At 41.5% G+C, this 16,171-nt stretch overlaps 1 protein-coding gene and 2 long non-coding RNA genes across 3 annotated transcripts in view; 1 reads left to right on the top strand and 2 right to left on the bottom strand.

Annotated features, from left to right (window-relative positions):
- Positions 1–6,281: 6,281 nt before the first annotated feature.
- CXCL6 (C-X-C motif chemokine ligand 6) lies at positions 6,282–8,575 on the top strand. Its single transcript, XM_045473763.1, has 4 exons — positions 6,282–6,607; positions 6,764–6,896; positions 7,020–7,103; positions 7,474–8,575. Exons 1-4 carry the CDS (start codon positions 6,400–6,402, stop codon positions 7,490–7,492), a joined length of 444 nt encoding a protein of 147 aa, XP_045329719.1. The 5' UTR covers positions 6,282–6,399; the 3' UTR covers positions 7,493–8,575.
- Positions 8,576–12,337: 3,762 nt separating this feature from the next.
- Positions 12,338–13,211, bottom strand: LOC123595865. Its single transcript, XR_006711407.1, has 2 exons — positions 13,166–13,211; positions 12,338–12,940 (listed from the first exon to the last, which is right to left on the bottom strand). It is a non-coding gene; the product is annotated as an uncharacterized LOC123595865 (long non-coding RNA).
- Positions 13,212–13,244: 33 nt separating this feature from the next.
- The window catches only part of LOC123595864, a 28,710-nt gene continuing 25,783 nt past the window's right edge, over positions 13,245–16,171 (bottom strand). The window contains exons 2-3 of the long non-coding RNA XR_006711406.1: positions 14,413–14,519; positions 13,245–13,280 (exon numbers count right to left, since the gene is read on the bottom strand). This is a non-coding gene — a long non-coding RNA (uncharacterized LOC123595864). The remainder of the gene's footprint in view (positions 13,281–14,412; positions 14,520–16,171) is intronic.

Here is a 16,171-nt window from a genome sequence, read left to right as displayed (position 1 = left end):
TAGTTATGCACTAAGAATTCATAATCAGATTTACGAAAAAATTTGTGGCAAGAAATCAACTATAAGATATGCTCTGTTCCTATTTTTCCCTTGATCTTATAAACAACAGAAATTTATTGCTCACAATTCTGGACACTGGGAAGTTCAAGATCAAGGTGCTGGCAGGTTCAGTGGTGAGAGCCTTCTTCCTGGTTCATAGATGGCACCTCACTCGTGTCTTCACTTGGTAGGAAGGGGTGCAGGAGCTCTGTGGGGACTCTCTTATAAGGACACTAATCTCATTCATGAGGGATCTGCCTGCATGACTTAATTACTTCCTAAAGCTCTAGCCTCCTATTAAAATCCTACAATGTTAGGAATTTCAATATACGAATTTGGGGAGGGAAGCACAAACATTTAGACTGGAGTATTGTTGCCATTGGTGGTGGCAGTGTGTGTGTGTGTGTGTGTGTGTGTGTGTGTGTGTGACTTTTAAGTTCATGGACATCATCTATTCAAGTGATGACAAAGGAAGACAACAGAGAGGGTTTTGATTATCTACAGAGTGTATAAACCACAGACATGCAAATACATCACAATTATTCCTACTAAATCAGCAATCAAGGAGATTCTACTACATGTTAAATGAGAATGAAAGATATTGTGAGTTCATGAAGAAATGGGTTTCTCCTAAATTAAAAAAGAAAAGGTAGGAAGGCAAATGACAGTCAAAACACAGTATAGTAAATGACCATTATTATGCAAGCATTAGAAGCCTAATTTTTCATAAAGGACTCCGCAGTCAGTATCAGATAAATGACATCTCAAAAAAGTTATTTAAAATAGCTAAACCCCTAAAAGACTTTTGTTGTTTTGCTGAGCCCAGACCAAATTTCTGAAGAAAGTAATGAACGCTTCCTATTTCTGAGAAATCCAGGGCTTTTCGAAACATTTATGTTTTTAATCCTCATCTTTGTATCTTCTCTTGTCAAAACATTTTGCAGCCTTTGCACAGAGGAACAAAAAATTACTAGCTACTCCATCCAACCAGGAAATTTCAAGAAAATGTTCCCTTAGGGTTCTCTGGAGTCCTGCTGAGTTTGTATTCAATTAAGGTTCCTTGATTTACTCCTTTCTCAAGCAGATTTCATCTGAAATGGGCAGCGAGACAAATTAGGTAATGGACAATAGAAGGGAAAACATTCCTGACATTTCACAGTGCAATTGGGGCAACTTTGAAGCAATGCCGTTCCCTACATAATACTGTTTCTTCATGGGACTGCCAAGCCAGTGTGGAAGCAGACAGAATGCATGGATATTGCAAAGTTAACCCGAGATGTAGCTGGCTTCTTCCTTTTTTTTTTTTTTTTTTTTTTTTTTTTGCGTGCAAGCAAGTAACTCTATCCTCTACTTAAACTCTTAGTGATTGAGAAATTCTTATACCGATATCCTTGATGCACCTAACCTGACAATTATATGTCTACATCTTTAACTACTGTAAGGCATATAGCATTTCTTAAAAGTAATATAAAGAGTAGTACAAATAAAGAACAATAGAAACTTAGAAAACTATTTTACAAGGCCTAAGGCATGATCATACAATTAAAGCTCTCTTTGATTATGTTGGAAGAGATCAATTTAGAATAATAGTCCCACTGTGAACATCCAATACAGTATAACTTAACCAGAAATTTCCCTTATCATTTATCTCCAACAGTCTCTAAGTCCCAGAAAATATGTAATTTGGTTGATACTGTAGTTGTATCTGTACTGTTGATACTGTTTTCTTTCAATATCGAATATCCTGCTGGTTTCTGAACATTCTTTTGACTAGTTCAAGTTCCAAAGACTGAAAATATCATCTGAATTGTCCCTAATAATAACCAAGAAACAATTTCCAACACAGGCAAAGCTAACTCAAAATTGAGGAGTTCAAATGACTAATGGCAGCAAACCACCCTATTCTTTTTTCCTTGACTTTAACAGCCATTTGTAATTCAAAGAACACTGCAAAATAAAAGGTTATCATCATCTGTCATTAAATGTTCTTAGACTGTTACTGAACCTGGAACTTACAGAGATTAGGTGAAAGATGTAAGACATTACCACTGATCTTATTTTTTTTAAGTTTTTATTTAAATTCAAGTTAGTTAAGGGGCACCTGGGTGGCTCAGTAGGTTCAGCGACTCTTGATTTTGTCTCAGATTATGATCCCAGGGTCACGGGATCGAGCACTGTTTCAGGCTCCAGTATGGAGTCTGCTTAAGATTCTCTCTCTCTCTCTCTCTCTCTCTCTCCCTCTCTCTCTCCGTCTCCCTCTGCTCCTCCCCTGCTTGTGCGCTAGCTCTCTCTCTCTCTATCTCTCTCTCTCAAAATAAATAAATAAACTTAAAAAAAAAAAAACAAATTCCAGTTAGTTAATATACAATGTATTGGTGTCAGGTGTACAATGTAGTTATTCAACACTTCCATTGTCCCTGATTTATAGTTGACTGGAAAGACACAAAAGCAAAATTAAGGAAAAAGTAAACTCTGTTAATCAGATAGTTATTACAAGTATATTAGATGTTCAAAGGCTGAAGATGAAAAAAAAATACATATTAACTGGCTTTATCAGGATAAACCTTTCTCAAAGAAGATGGGACTTCACACAGGTCTTGAAGGAAGAGAGGAATTTGGAAAGCAGGTGATGGTTTCAGGCTGGTGAACCTGGAAATCTCTCAGATTTTGACATCATTGTTGCTTCAAAGTCTAGGAATACACAGACTGAGGATTTCAACAGATTAAAATATGGTTGTTGGGCAATACAAGTGGTTAACCAGATGTGAACAGCCATGGAGTATTTGCTAGTGACTGTGTAGAACATGGTTTGTAATCTGAAAAACATTAACATTTTTTTGTGAAAAGAAAAAATAAACAAATGGGATTACGTTAAAACCAGGAGCTTCTGCACACCAAAAGAAATCATCATCAACCTATTGCATAGGAAAAGATTTTTGCAAATCATACGAAGATTTTTGCAACTCCTTATCCGTTACATAAGGAATTAATATCCAGAATATATAAAGACCTCATACAGTTCAAAAACAAACAAAAAAATCCAATTTAAAAAATGGAAAGAGGATCTAAATAGACAGTTTTCCAAAGAGGACGTACAGATAGATAACAGCGTCCAACTTCGTCTCAGGTCATGATCTTGCGGTTTGTGGGTTCAAGTTCTCCCAAACTGTGAGATCATGACCTGAGCCAAAGTCAGACGCTTCACTGACTGAGCCACCCAGGTGTCCCCAAAAATCTATTGCTTCTGTCAAACAAATAAATCTTTCAGGCTATCAAGATATCAATGTCATTTTGCAGATTGTTTTATTATAGTTTGGGACAAAAATATCATGTTGCCTTTCTCCACTACCTAGACAGAGTGCCGGAAAGGCAAATGGCTTTCCTTTAAAAGGGGAATAAAGAAACAACTGCTTTTATTTTTTTTTAAATAATTTACTGTCAAGTTGGTTTCCATACAACACCCACTGCTCATCCCAACAAGGGCCCTCCTCAATGCGCATCACCCACTTTCCCCCCGTCCTCCGCCCCCCATCAACCCTCAGTTTGTTCTCTGTATTTAAGAGTCTCCTTGGGGCACCTGGGTGGCTCAGTTGGGTCATGATCTCATGGTTTGTGAGTTCGAGCCCCGCGTTGGGCTCTGGGCTGACAGCTCAGAGCCTGGAACCTGTTTCGGATTCTGTGTCTCATTCGCTCTCTGCCCCTGCCCCATTTGTGCTCTGTCTCTCTCTCTGTCTCTCAAAAATAAATGTAAAAAAAAAAAAAAATTTAACAGTCTCTTATGGTTTGCCTCCCTCCCTCTCTGTTTGTAACTTTTTTTTTTCCCCTTCCCCTCCCGCATGGTCTTCTGTTAAGTTTCTCAAGATCCACATATGAGTGAAACCATCTGATATCTATCTTTCTCTGACTGATTTATTTCACTTAGCATAATACCCTGCAGTTCCATCCATGTTGCTGCAAATGGCTTGGCCATGAGAAAGAAGAAACAACCGCTTTTAAAGAACTCTGCCTCCTACGGTACTTGGTGCTTTCACTCCCAACTGCAGGGAGTCTTTGGATCATCCCCATGCTTATCCCCATGTCTCTGCAGAAGGTCCACACCAGCAATGCCTAGACAAGAGTTACACATGGGCAAAGGGCCAGCATGATTTCAGTGAGAACCCAGGTTAAGTTGCACGCTGTTTCCTGGTTAGGCTGGGCAACCCAACAACCCACTTCTAGCGGGGACTTTCTATTATCTGCTTGCCAGCTGCAAAAAAAAATTGTCTTGCCTTATATTTCACAAATAATCCACGGCAAGTTGATTCAGAGTACAAACCAAGTGAAGCAAGAAAAGCTATAAGAGTGTCAGGAGGAACTGGAAATCACGTCTCATGACCGTTCTCCGAACTCACCATTTCATGCCAAAATAACTCATATGTTCATTTATATTTAAAATAGATCATTTGGAACTAACCTAAATACACACATACACACACCCCTCAATAACCTATGTCATTATGGTGGGTTTTTTTCCCCCAGAGTCTTATCATATTGTGGTTTCCCTGCTTCGGTCAAGTTGAATTTAATTGCCCACGATTTTTAGTCACATTTTTGAAGTTTTATTTTCTCCATAACAGTGAGGTATACCTTTGGTCTTTATATGCAGTCTAATCTCTAAAAAGTCAATATAAAAAATCTGCAGGCTGTTTTCCCAGATTACCACTCCCTAGAAGGATGAAGGGTTGTATCAGCTGAGTCAGGTCTGATGCTGATGGTATCAGGAATCATCATGATGGTGCAGGATAGCGAACTTCCCATCTAGCTTCCCCAAAAAGTGAGGCCAAGCCTCCCAGCCTCCCTCCACTAGAGAATTTTTTAAGTTTCCTTCCAGACCAAAAGTTTAAAGGTTTATGAGACTTCCCCCTTGCCCACCAATGGTGGTGATGTTCTGCCCAGGAAGGTATATGGAGGAGTCAATGCAACTCCCCAGGGTCTTGAGGGACAAGGAAAGTAGTAGCTTCCAACTGCCATCATGTTTACCCATTGCCTTTGCTGGCCTACCGTGAGGACAAGGGTACCGAGAACAATCCAGAAGAGGATCTAGTTAGATTGCCGTGAAAGAAAATCTAGGTGTCATTCCATTATCATACTCATGCCTTGCACCGAGGTAGACGTGTGAAAAGCCTGGCCATTAATACTTGAGTGTTCTGTTTCCACAGTTATGAGAGAGGGTGAGGAAGGCACTTCACCCCTTAACTTCAGGGCGCAGCTCCAAGCTCACTTGGATTAAAGCAGGCCTGTGCATTAAAGCAGCCACTAACCATGAAGCTAAATCATTCCAGAAGCCAATGTCTTTGATCCCCCTTTCCTTCTGTGAAGTTGAGTGAGGCCAGAGTGGGTGCTGTCTTGCTAACAAATTGATTCAAATGCCCAGACCAAACTCCCAGAAGAATCCCTCAGACTTGGCAGCCTGCCACAGCTTGGCCAAATTGGGTCAGTTACACACCTGGCTAGAGTCTGGAGCTGGACGGAGGAGGCTCAGCTCTCTGTCACCGCTTAAGTCTGCGCTCACCCAACCCCATCACATCCCCAAAGACCGTACCTCCTCGGCTTCACTAGCGTACTGAACAGTGGTAAACAAGTCACTATCTTCCAGGCCAGTTTGCTGAGTGATTTTTGAAGATTTTTAAAGACCACCCGGACGCGCATATGCTTGCTGCAAACTACAAGGGTGGCATTTCCAGTTAGAATTGCTTTGGGAGTCCCTTCCTGCCACTGACGTCAAGCTGGAGTAGAGACACCTCCATCGAAGTATCTTGGCCTCTGAAGCTAGCCGAAGTCCAAAGGATCGTAAGTTGATTCGAAGAACCTAGAATGACCCGCCTGAAAGCAGGAGAGGAGTGCCTTTCAGTTCCGCGCAGTTTCCACCACCGCTGACATTTCCTGAATGGTGGTGGTGATGGTGGTGATGATGATAAATAAGCAAGAACGTTCAGAAATTTGTCTGAAGTCAAACCTGTCAGTTTGGTTCCGGTCTTCCTTTTCAGCCGGAAACCAGGGACAACCCGCAAAGGGTTCTGTCCCCAGGAGAAGCTGGCCTGCGCTAGCCCTGGCTGGCCTACGGGATGAAATCCCTGCAGGATCGCTCCCCACCGCCGGCGGGAGCAGCAGCTCCCTCCTCCACGGGGCGCGGCTACCAAGTCCACCCACCGCGCCACCGGTGCAGGGAGCTCCTCCCAGCCCCCCTCCTCCTCAACTCCTTCTGCTCAGCCCCCCTCCACCCAGCCCCCTCCCCGCTCCCCTCCTCCAGGGAGTTTCCCAAGCATCCCAAGGCTTGAGCTTCCTGCGGAGGGGGGGACGGGGCCCGTGCCGATAAAAGGGATGCGGAGAACCTGGGGAAGCCACAGTGCGAGGGAGCTTCAAATCCGGGCTCCTCTCCCGCCTCTGGAACCCGCACCCCTCGCCGCACTCGTGGCCGCCATGAGCGTCCCGCCGAGCCGCGCCGCCCGCGCCCCCCGACTTTCGGGCTCGCTGTGCGCGCTGCTCCTGCTGCTGCTGCTGCTGACGCCGCCGGGGCCGCTCGCCAGCGGTGAGAGCACGCGGCACGCACCCGGGCAGGGCGGCGCGCCCAGCCTCCGCGGCCGCCCCGGGAGCGGGGAGGTGCCCCGGGCCGGCGGGCGCGGGGAGAGTTCTCCTCCCACCTGCCCTATAACGGTGTCTCTCTCCCTCTGTCTCTGTGCCCCAGCCGGTCCCGTCGCGGTCATAGTGAGGGAGCTGCGTTGCGTGTGTTTAACCACCACACCGGGGATTCATCCCAAAATGATCGCTAAGATGCAGGTGATCGGGGCCGGGCCACAGTGTCCCAAGGTGGAAGTCATGTAAGTCCTCGTGCGCCGCGGTGTCCACTGTGACCTTGACAGGAGAGAAGTCCCTCAGCCCGAGTCTTCAGCTCCCGTGGCTCGCGGGCTCATCCTTTTGTGTGTGTGTGTGTGTGTCTGCAGAGCCACCCTGAAGAACAAGAAGGAAGTCTGTCTGGACCCAGAAACCCCTGTGATGAAGAAAGCCATCCAGAAAATCTTAGACAGGTACACTGTCCCTTTGATCTTTGTGCTTTGTAATCTCTTTTGAGAGCGTAGACTTCTCAAGGTCCTTATTCTCTGCAACGGCTGGCTTTGCCTACCCGTTGGAGACCACGCTTGGGATAAAAGATCCTTGAAGAGGGGGCGGGGGAGGGGGGGGACTGTTCAGCAAAGTCCTGGGGAAACTTTTTTATCACCAATCTAATTGTCATAGAGGGTTCCATAGAGATCATGGCTGAAATGTATTTTGTTGTGAGCATAGTCCTTGAGTCCACCCTTGGCTTTTCACCGGGCTTAAGCTCTGTGTTTTCAAAACAGGTTGGAGTAGAGAGAGTGTGGAAATTCGGTTCAACTGATATAATTCTTTTCTCAACAGTGGGAAAAAGGCTGATTAAGAGAAAGGACCACGCGTTGGAAAAAATTGCCCAGTTCCTTGCCCGAGCCGTCTTCTGTGTGTCTCAGGACCCAGTGAAGACAAAAGCAAGGGCTGGTTTTCTCCAGTGAGTTAGGCTTCTTCATGAACTCCCTACTTGTGAGGGAAGGGCTGAGCGAAGATTTGCTTTTGTCCTTCCAGCTTAACGCCCCGGTCCTGAAGTACTTCAGATAGTATTCCCTGCTATTTATTTGCTGTTCTTTTGCCTGCTGTGCTATTGAAACCTTTGGCAATTGACTGAACTGTGAGTCAAAAATCACTGGTTGTTAATCGTTCAAGGTGACTTTTGTCATTTTAGAATATATTCCTGATACTGTTACTGAGGAGGCTGGGGATTTCATGTGTGAATGGTATTTCATTAGAATGCTGTATGCGAAGATACATTGCTATCTTTACTCCTCATGAAATAGGAAATATTTTAGTATTGTTTCTTGGGGAATGTGTCAGGAGAACTCCTTGCTCTTAGACCTGGAATGCTGAGTTGTATTGCCTTAGAAAGCTGAGCGTATCGTGCAGTTATCTGTATAAAATATATTTCCTTATTTAGAATTTTTAAATGTTTAAGTTCTATAAGGACTAATACATTCTTTTCCTATAACTTTAGACATATGATGTCTTCTTAGTATGGCATAATGTCATGACTTACTTGTTAAACTTTGATTTTGTGATGTATATTAACCATTTTGCTAGGAGTACTATTATTCTAGTCACTAAAGATGCTTTGGATAAGTGAAGAAGCTAGGAAATAGCTAAATTCCCTACTTCCAGTTTTTATAGAAATGCATTGTTTGCATTTTTTAGCAACAAAGGCAAACGTAACCATGACCTGTACTCTGGCAGTTTTGAAAATGTATTTGCGCCATTTAAATATAGATTCACATTTGGTTTTCAAGAAATATATGCAGGCTGAGGTTTTGACCGTTTTGTTATAAAGAATTACCTATGCATCACACCTGCGATGTTAAAATTACTTTCCATCATATGTCTTATTGGTTTATGGTACTTCTTCTGTTCTTTGGAAAAAATAAAAGATATATAAAATTTACTTATGTTGTTTCTTCCTTGTGATACTGTTGCAAAAACTTTGCTTATCTTTAATTCCGCATTATCTGAGAAGTAACTATGCTACTCTCTGGCTAGCAGAGAGGACCCTCATTTCCCCCCGGGGCCCACTGTATAAGTTCAACCTTTCTCCAAGATCAGTCCCCTTCCAGTTACTCCTTCAGAGCACCAACAGCCTTTGGGCTGTTTAGAAAACACAAATTTAAGGTAAGGCTTCCTTACCTTAAATCCTTAACTGGTTCCCTATTTCCTAGATGGGAAATAAAAATTGTGAAACATGGCATATTCAGTTCTGTCTCATCTGACTGACTCCTGATGACTACTTTAACTTCACGGGTCCTTTGCACCCTTGCAATCAAGAGCTTATTAGTTCCCTAATTGGGAGTGTTCTTTCCTGGGTCCACACCTTTGCATTTGGTAGGGCCTCCACCTGGAAGGGCCTCACCACTTTCTGCCTATAGGAGGAAGCTTATTCATCCTTTAGAACTCAGCTCAAACAATGCTTCCCTCAGGAAGTCTTCCTTGGCACTCCCAGAAGAATTTGTGGTTTCCATTTTGATATTCTCCTAAGGATCTTCTAAATATTTCAGTGTTTTTGAATAGCAAATATTGTATCGTGGGGTTTTTTGTTTGTTTGTGAGTTTCTTTATTCTTTATACGTAAGAGTTCTCCTCGATCATCAACCATATGCATCTCTGCATCCCCAATACCTGCCACAGATTGACTTAAGGAATTAATAAATTATCCTGAACCTCAGGTTATTAGACAGTGTCCTAACATCAGTAACCTGCTCAATGTGATGTTGCATAAATGGTAATTCCTTTACTCTCTTTTCTTCAGCTTGTCTACAAGTAATCTAACAAGAGCCCTGGGGTAGGTCGTCCCCTCAACCTGTAACATCTACTCCTCACTTTCATGTGGCCAACTCCATTCTCCCTTTGAAGTCAGTTGACCTGTCACTGAGGACCTCACTGATCCTTGCCCTCCCCAGATGAAGCCCTCTTTTACATCCTCTCATAGCACTTTGTTCTTTTCCTTCATAACATTTTGTCACTGACATGACTGTAGAATCCATAGAGACTATATCCCTGTGGTCATTTATTTAGGGTCTATTCCAGCTTCACTGTGAGCTCCATGAGGGCCAGAATACCTTTGTCACGTTCGTTTCTGTTTTTAGAACATTGCCTAGCCCATAGTAGGTGCTTAAGCAGAAGACTGGTCCGAACTGAAGGAGTCCCACTGTCTCTCAGTATCAAAATAGCAATTTCATGTAAATAACTCATCCTTAGGAAAAGCAAGAAAATGAAAGGAAGGAGACTAATCCAATTGATATGCATATACACATACACCACCTGGATCAATATATATGCTTATATTGGTGCACATGTATTTATTAGTACATGCTAATATATTATTAACACATCTATATCTAAGCTAAACTATTCTACATCTTTTCATCTCTCTCCTTATACATAAAACACCTATTAGATTAGTATATGTTATTAACATATTATTAATGTATTATTACAGTAATTATAGTAATACATCATTATTATGTATTAATATAGCTCTACGTAACACAGAAGAGGGAGAAAGACAGGAAGATACAAAGGTATGGAAAATTTTAAAGAGATGATTTACGGACCAATTTTTTAGCAATATTGAAAAAAAACAAAATACCTCAAAAATTTTTAAACTTTCATGATCTTTTTACTCTCCCAAATAGTACTTTTTTCCCTTTGAACCTATGAATCATATACTAATATTAGGGAAACATTGAGAAAGCAAATCAAATTACCATAGATGTGTGAACTATAAATTTCAGTGTTTTAAATAATCTCTTATTTGTCATACCAGCCCCCAAATACTCATGGAGTCAGTGCCTGACAATAATAAATGAAAGCATATTAAATGTCCTTTCAAGAGGTGAAATGTATGTTCTGGAAGAAATAAACATTACTGATTACTTTTTTCTTTGCCATCATTCAAGATCTTTGTTTTACCCAGAAACAAGACTTATAAGTTTGGTTTCTTTATAGACCATAGAGTAAGACCTCATTTGTAGTATTCTTGCAATTCTGTTTGTCATGCTCATGCTATAATTGGTTGTTCTACACAGAAAAGAGATGATATTACGGAAGTATAACCTATACATGACCCTCATTGGCAGTTACTACTCACTAATAATAGCATTACCATTTATCTTACCACTAGCAAATTCAACGACTAATATATCTGGGGGAAATTAACCCACTGTAAGTCTTCTAGAGATACATTTTCCTCACACAAACTCCTAAATACCACATTCACTCTACTGTCTATCTGAAACTCACTCTCAGTTATGAAAGCACTAGGACTTGAACAAAAGGCCAGCTAAAATATCTGTTACTGCCCCCCTCCAGACAATTTCCAATGTTTAATTAATGCCCTCCATTTTACCACATTTTCCTGCTTGCCTCTGGGTGTGACACATTCACATAATCCTTCAATTCTTGAAGGTATGACAAGGTCTATGATAAATCTGACTAGTGGCTTTGTTTTTCTATCATACATGTAATTCTTGCATAAGGAAAATCACTGCGGGTAGCTCTCATATTGTATTTAACTTCAAAAGTCTTTCCTGGATGTTACAAATTGAGAAATTTACCAGACAGAATGAGTACCTGGGGATTTTGATTTGCCTCCCTGACTGAATCACGGAAGACAGAGAGAATGCACATGATTGTAATTTTGGCTGACCGTCCTGGTTTGCTTTTAGTCAGCAAAATTAATATTATATTCCCGAAAAGGATTGTTCATACTTCAAATATGTACAGTGAAATAATGACATAGGGAGACTTAGAGTTTACATGCAAAAGTTTCTTTCTATGAAGTCTAGAGTCCTATTTCGTAAATATTGAGAAATTACAAGAACCCCTACCTCCTCTGTAAAAACCACATTCTTTTTTTCTTAATTTTTTTTAAAACGTTTATTTATTTTTGAGACAGAGAGAGACAGAGCATGAACAGGGGAGGGGCAGAGAGAGAGGGAGACACAGAATCTGAAATGGGCTCTAGGCTCTGAGGTGTCAGCACAGAGCCCAACGCGGGGCTTGGGGTCATGGACCATGACCTGAGCCGAAGTTGGACGCTTAACCGACTGAGCCACCCAGGCGCCCCAAAAACCACATTCTTAAAAGATGTGATTCCACTGCCACATAAATGTGGGATGATTGTTTCTGACCCACCTCTAGGCTGAACAAAGAGAAAAATCGCTAACTGGTTTCCAGCTGGAGAGGTCAGTAATTGTAATTCTTTACAGTTTGTGGTACAATACAAAGCCAGGGTAATTATGTTTCAAATCTGGTTTTGAGTACTTCCAGCTATTTGACCTTGGCAATTTATTTAACATCTCCATCCCTCGGGTTTCTCATCTGTAAAGTCAGTACAGTAATAATATCTGTCTCACAGGCACTAAGGGCTGATCCTGGAACAGAGCAGGTACTTGACAAATATTAGCTCCTATTCCCTAATTTAAAGTCAGAAAAGTGAGAGCTCTGTAGTTTAAGTGCCATCATTTTGTTCAAATGTATCTGTATTCTTTCTATCTATGCATGGATCCTTAAGTTTTAGTGCAGGATTTGTTTCCACAAGTCATTTTTAAGAAGCTTCTGGGAACAATGTATTCATATTCTCTGTCTTTTTTTTCTGTCATTCATGTGTTAGTATTACCAACATATACGGTATATTTTTCTTCTTATAAATATTCATCCATCAATACCCATTTATGGATAATCTTGTTACAGAACAGACCCAGTACAGGATTCTTGAGATATGGAGATTACAAAAATGAGAAGCTTTCAGCCTAAGTTAAGGTCTTATGGCGGCCAATATACTGAATTCTCTCTGACAAAGCTCTACTCGAAAGCTGAATGATAAGGGACTAGATTTTTTTAAAAGAGAGAGAAAGAGTCTCTCGGGTGGGATTCCCCAGAATCAAACCCTGAGAGGACATTTGTGTGCAGGAAGTTTACTGAGGAGTGCTCTAAAGATTAACATCTGTCAGGAAGTAAAGAACCGGAGAGAAGGAGAGCTGCTGTTACAATAGAAGACCAGGCGATCCTATGAGAGGCTTTGGGGCTGGGGTAGCCTTCCAGAGTTATTCTGAGTTGTGGCAAGGAAGCAGACCTCCAAACTCTCCCACTGACAGGTCATTAGATGTGGGCTACCTCTGGGGAGTGGGGACAACTTTGGGTGAGACATTTCCCTGGGGCCCTGGGCTGTGCCCAGAGAAGGTCTCAGTTGTGAGCTGACTGCAGCCATCATTTCCAGCAACTGGAGACAGCTGTGGTGCACCGTCCAGAAGATCCTGAAAGGGAAGGAGTGTGGGCGGTGCATCCGGGTTTCAGGGACAGGGGAGGGGAGAAAAAAGGAGAAGAGAAGAGGGAAGGGTGGGGGAGGAAAGGTCAGAGAAGGGGAGAGGCTGGGAGGGGATGAGAGGAGATGGAAAAGAATGGGGGGAACAGAGGGGGCAAGGAGGAGAGGACAGTAGGGGAAGGAAGGGCGGGGGGAGAGTGGAGGGCCTTTGTCTTACCTTTTCTTTTTACTTTTCTTCCTTCCTTCTTTTCCCTTCCCAGCTCTTCTTTCTCCTCCCTCCTTCCTTCTATCGTTTTCTCCCTTCCTTCCTTCTTTCCATTCTTCCTGTTCTCCTGAGAAGTACAATAATGCTACTTGAAAGAGAAGGAGGAGCAGGGGGATGAAGTTACCCCAGCAGCCGGCACAAGCCCCTTCCATGTGGGAGAGGCCATGTTGGACTTCTCAGCGTTTCCAGTTGTGCTCTGATGACACCCACTTAAGTGAGGTCCAAGTACCACTCATTAACATATGGAACCATCAGAAATAATATATTGTCGTAAGCCACTAAATTTGGGCTTGACTTGTTACGCGAGAGGGTCGTTATGCATTTGACGCTCAATGGCTAATATTAATTGGCATTAAATTAAAGTGAAAATTCCCAGCTCCTCGAACCTTTGCGGGGCTTCTGTCCAACAGCACCCAGGAAGACACTCCCCCTCAATTCTTCCGCCCTCCCTACTCCTTCCCTGACCCCACCCCACCCCAGGCTTCACCTCTGGGTGCCGAGTGCCAGAGTAACTAAGGTCTGGGTTCTTCTTGTCAACTGAGAATCATACAGAAAACATATTTGGTTTCAGCACATAGAGGAAATCTTTTATCCTCTAGTATTTCAATTGATTACTTAAGGTGCTTTGACAGCAAGACCCCAAATTGCATTATCCCCAAGATCTTCTGTACTAATTGCTTTTATGACTAATTTGCGAATGACAGCTTATTTCCTTCATACTTGGGAGATGTCAGTTCAAAATCTTTTATGTATGACAGTTAACCTATGCTTTATTTTAGTGGGTAATGCTCCTCCAATGTCTAGATATTTTCTTTCAAAAGAGCTAACAGATAAGTTGTTTGAGTCTTTGAAACCTTGCTAGTTTCCTAAATGACTGGGACTCTGCTATTTATACAATGACTTAAAGGAAAAAGAGATAAAGTAACTTACCACACCAGAAGAATTAAATTAATAAACAGTGTGACAATGTTGGATCCATAAAAAGGCTGCCCAGTTATTTTAAAACCCAAAAACTTTGACACTAAAGTTTAAACTAAAGTTTAAAACCCAAAAACTTTGACACTTCTTTTCATTGAATAACTGACTTCAAAGTATCTTTTATCCACTTAGTAAGCCAGTTTTTCAGAGTTTGTATTGTGTTTCTCTTCATGGAAACAAAAACAAAAACAAAAACAAAAACAAAAACAAAAAAAACCTACCAGGTGCAAATGACAGCAATACAGTTAGCACAGTTAGCAGTATAGTGGTAACGACAGCACATTGGTATTGGTGACCCATTGTTTTGCACCAGTATTTGAGGGTCTCACTGTAAAAAAAAAAAAAAATTGTGTGTATTTATTTTTGAAAGAGAGAGACAGAGACTGAGCATGAGCGAGGGAAGGGCAGAGAGAGCAGGAGACAGAATCCCAAGCAGGCTCCAGGCTCAGAGCTGTCAGCACAGAGCCCAATGTGGGTCTTGAACCCACAAACCGCAAGGTCATGACCTGAGAGGAAGTTGGACACTTCACTGACTGAGCCGCCTCCGGGCACCCTGAGGTCTCATTTTTAAAAAAAGAAATAGCACCATGACCAAGTCACCCAATGAGGAGAACTTTTAAACATCTGGCACATACTAGATACTTAATATTTACTGAATCAGCAAAAGCTAGCAAAACATTATTTACCTCAAGTGCCAACTAATAGGCTTGTGAAATTTTAGTGACTCAAGAAATTTGTTAATGCTTCCTCATGAACCTTGCTGACGTTGTATCTTTTGTGACAAATATGTTGATTAAGACAATGGCTTAATGATACTCTGCAACATGCCTACTGCTTTCCTGGTACTAAATGAACCAGGAAAGAAATTTGGATAGTGTGTGTATAGAGGGAAAAGTGTCCAGTGAAACTAATAAATACAGCAAACAAATGTGTTGGGGCTGTGATGGATGGGGGGAAAAAAAAGACACTATAATACTTAAAAAAAAAAAAAAAACACAACACTTCATATCTTGCTCTGAAAATGCTTTTGAGCTTACATTTGAATAAAAGTATATCTGACCAGAGAATGAATAACATTTCAATCACAATAATGAGGAAAGACTATAAAGTCATCGCTGAGGAAGAACTAGAAAGGTGTTCACTCTCCTTACTCTGTTTCCTGCTGAGAATCTCTCTTTATTCACTCCACATCTCAGCTCTAAGAAGGATAGTCATTTTCAGCTTAACCTTTTTCTTGACTTTGCTTCTTAGACTATGAATTTCTGAGTTGGAAGAGGTGGAAAATCATTTTAATATGTTCTACTGCCAGACTGTAAGATACATGGGGAAATCTAAAGGGATGAGAAAGAGAAATACATTTACAAAACAGGGCAGATGAACTTAAGTAGGTGTCGTCTAACTTAAACAAGAGGGAGAATTGGCTTTAAAGTTGAAAGAAAAAACAATTGGAAACAATAATTGACTGTATTCATTCTTTTGATAGAAAATGTAATTTTGTACATTTGAATGTTTTGAGTTTCTTCCAAAATGTTAAAGGTATAAAACATAAGCAAATAATGAGAAGTTTAAATAATATTGTGTAAGATCTGTACATAGTTGTAATAGGAAGACAGCTTGTGCCTAGAACCTTGTCCGTTATTCCCAGGCTTCCAAATCACCTCTTTATACTATAGGTACTTGGGACCAGATGGAGTTTGGTCTGAGGATTGTGTCTGATTAAAAACTTTCCTTCATACGATACTCATTGATCTACTCACCAACACTGTTTAAGACACACTGTGTAATGTATTATCCTACACACCAAAAAATCCCTAAAGCATTCAAAGGAACCTAGGACATGCCTCTACCTTCAAAAGTGTATTGAGGAAGCAAGTCTCATAGAAGAAAGCGAGATCCAGACAATAACACACACAAGCTAGCCTGTGATGTGCAGGTGCTTTCTCTATATCACCTAGGGTTTGAGATCAAGACTCATGATTG

The sequence above is a fragment of the Leopardus geoffroyi genome, chromosome B1 (genome assembly GCF_018350155.1).
Source record: "Leopardus geoffroyi isolate Oge1 chromosome B1, O.geoffroyi_Oge1_pat1.0, whole genome shotgun sequence".
In the NCBI taxonomy this organism is placed as follows: domain Eukaryota; kingdom Metazoa; phylum Chordata; class Mammalia; order Carnivora; family Felidae; genus Leopardus; species Leopardus geoffroyi.
Note: the sequence above shows the minus strand (reverse complement) of the source record. Positions and strands in the feature narration are given on the sequence as shown.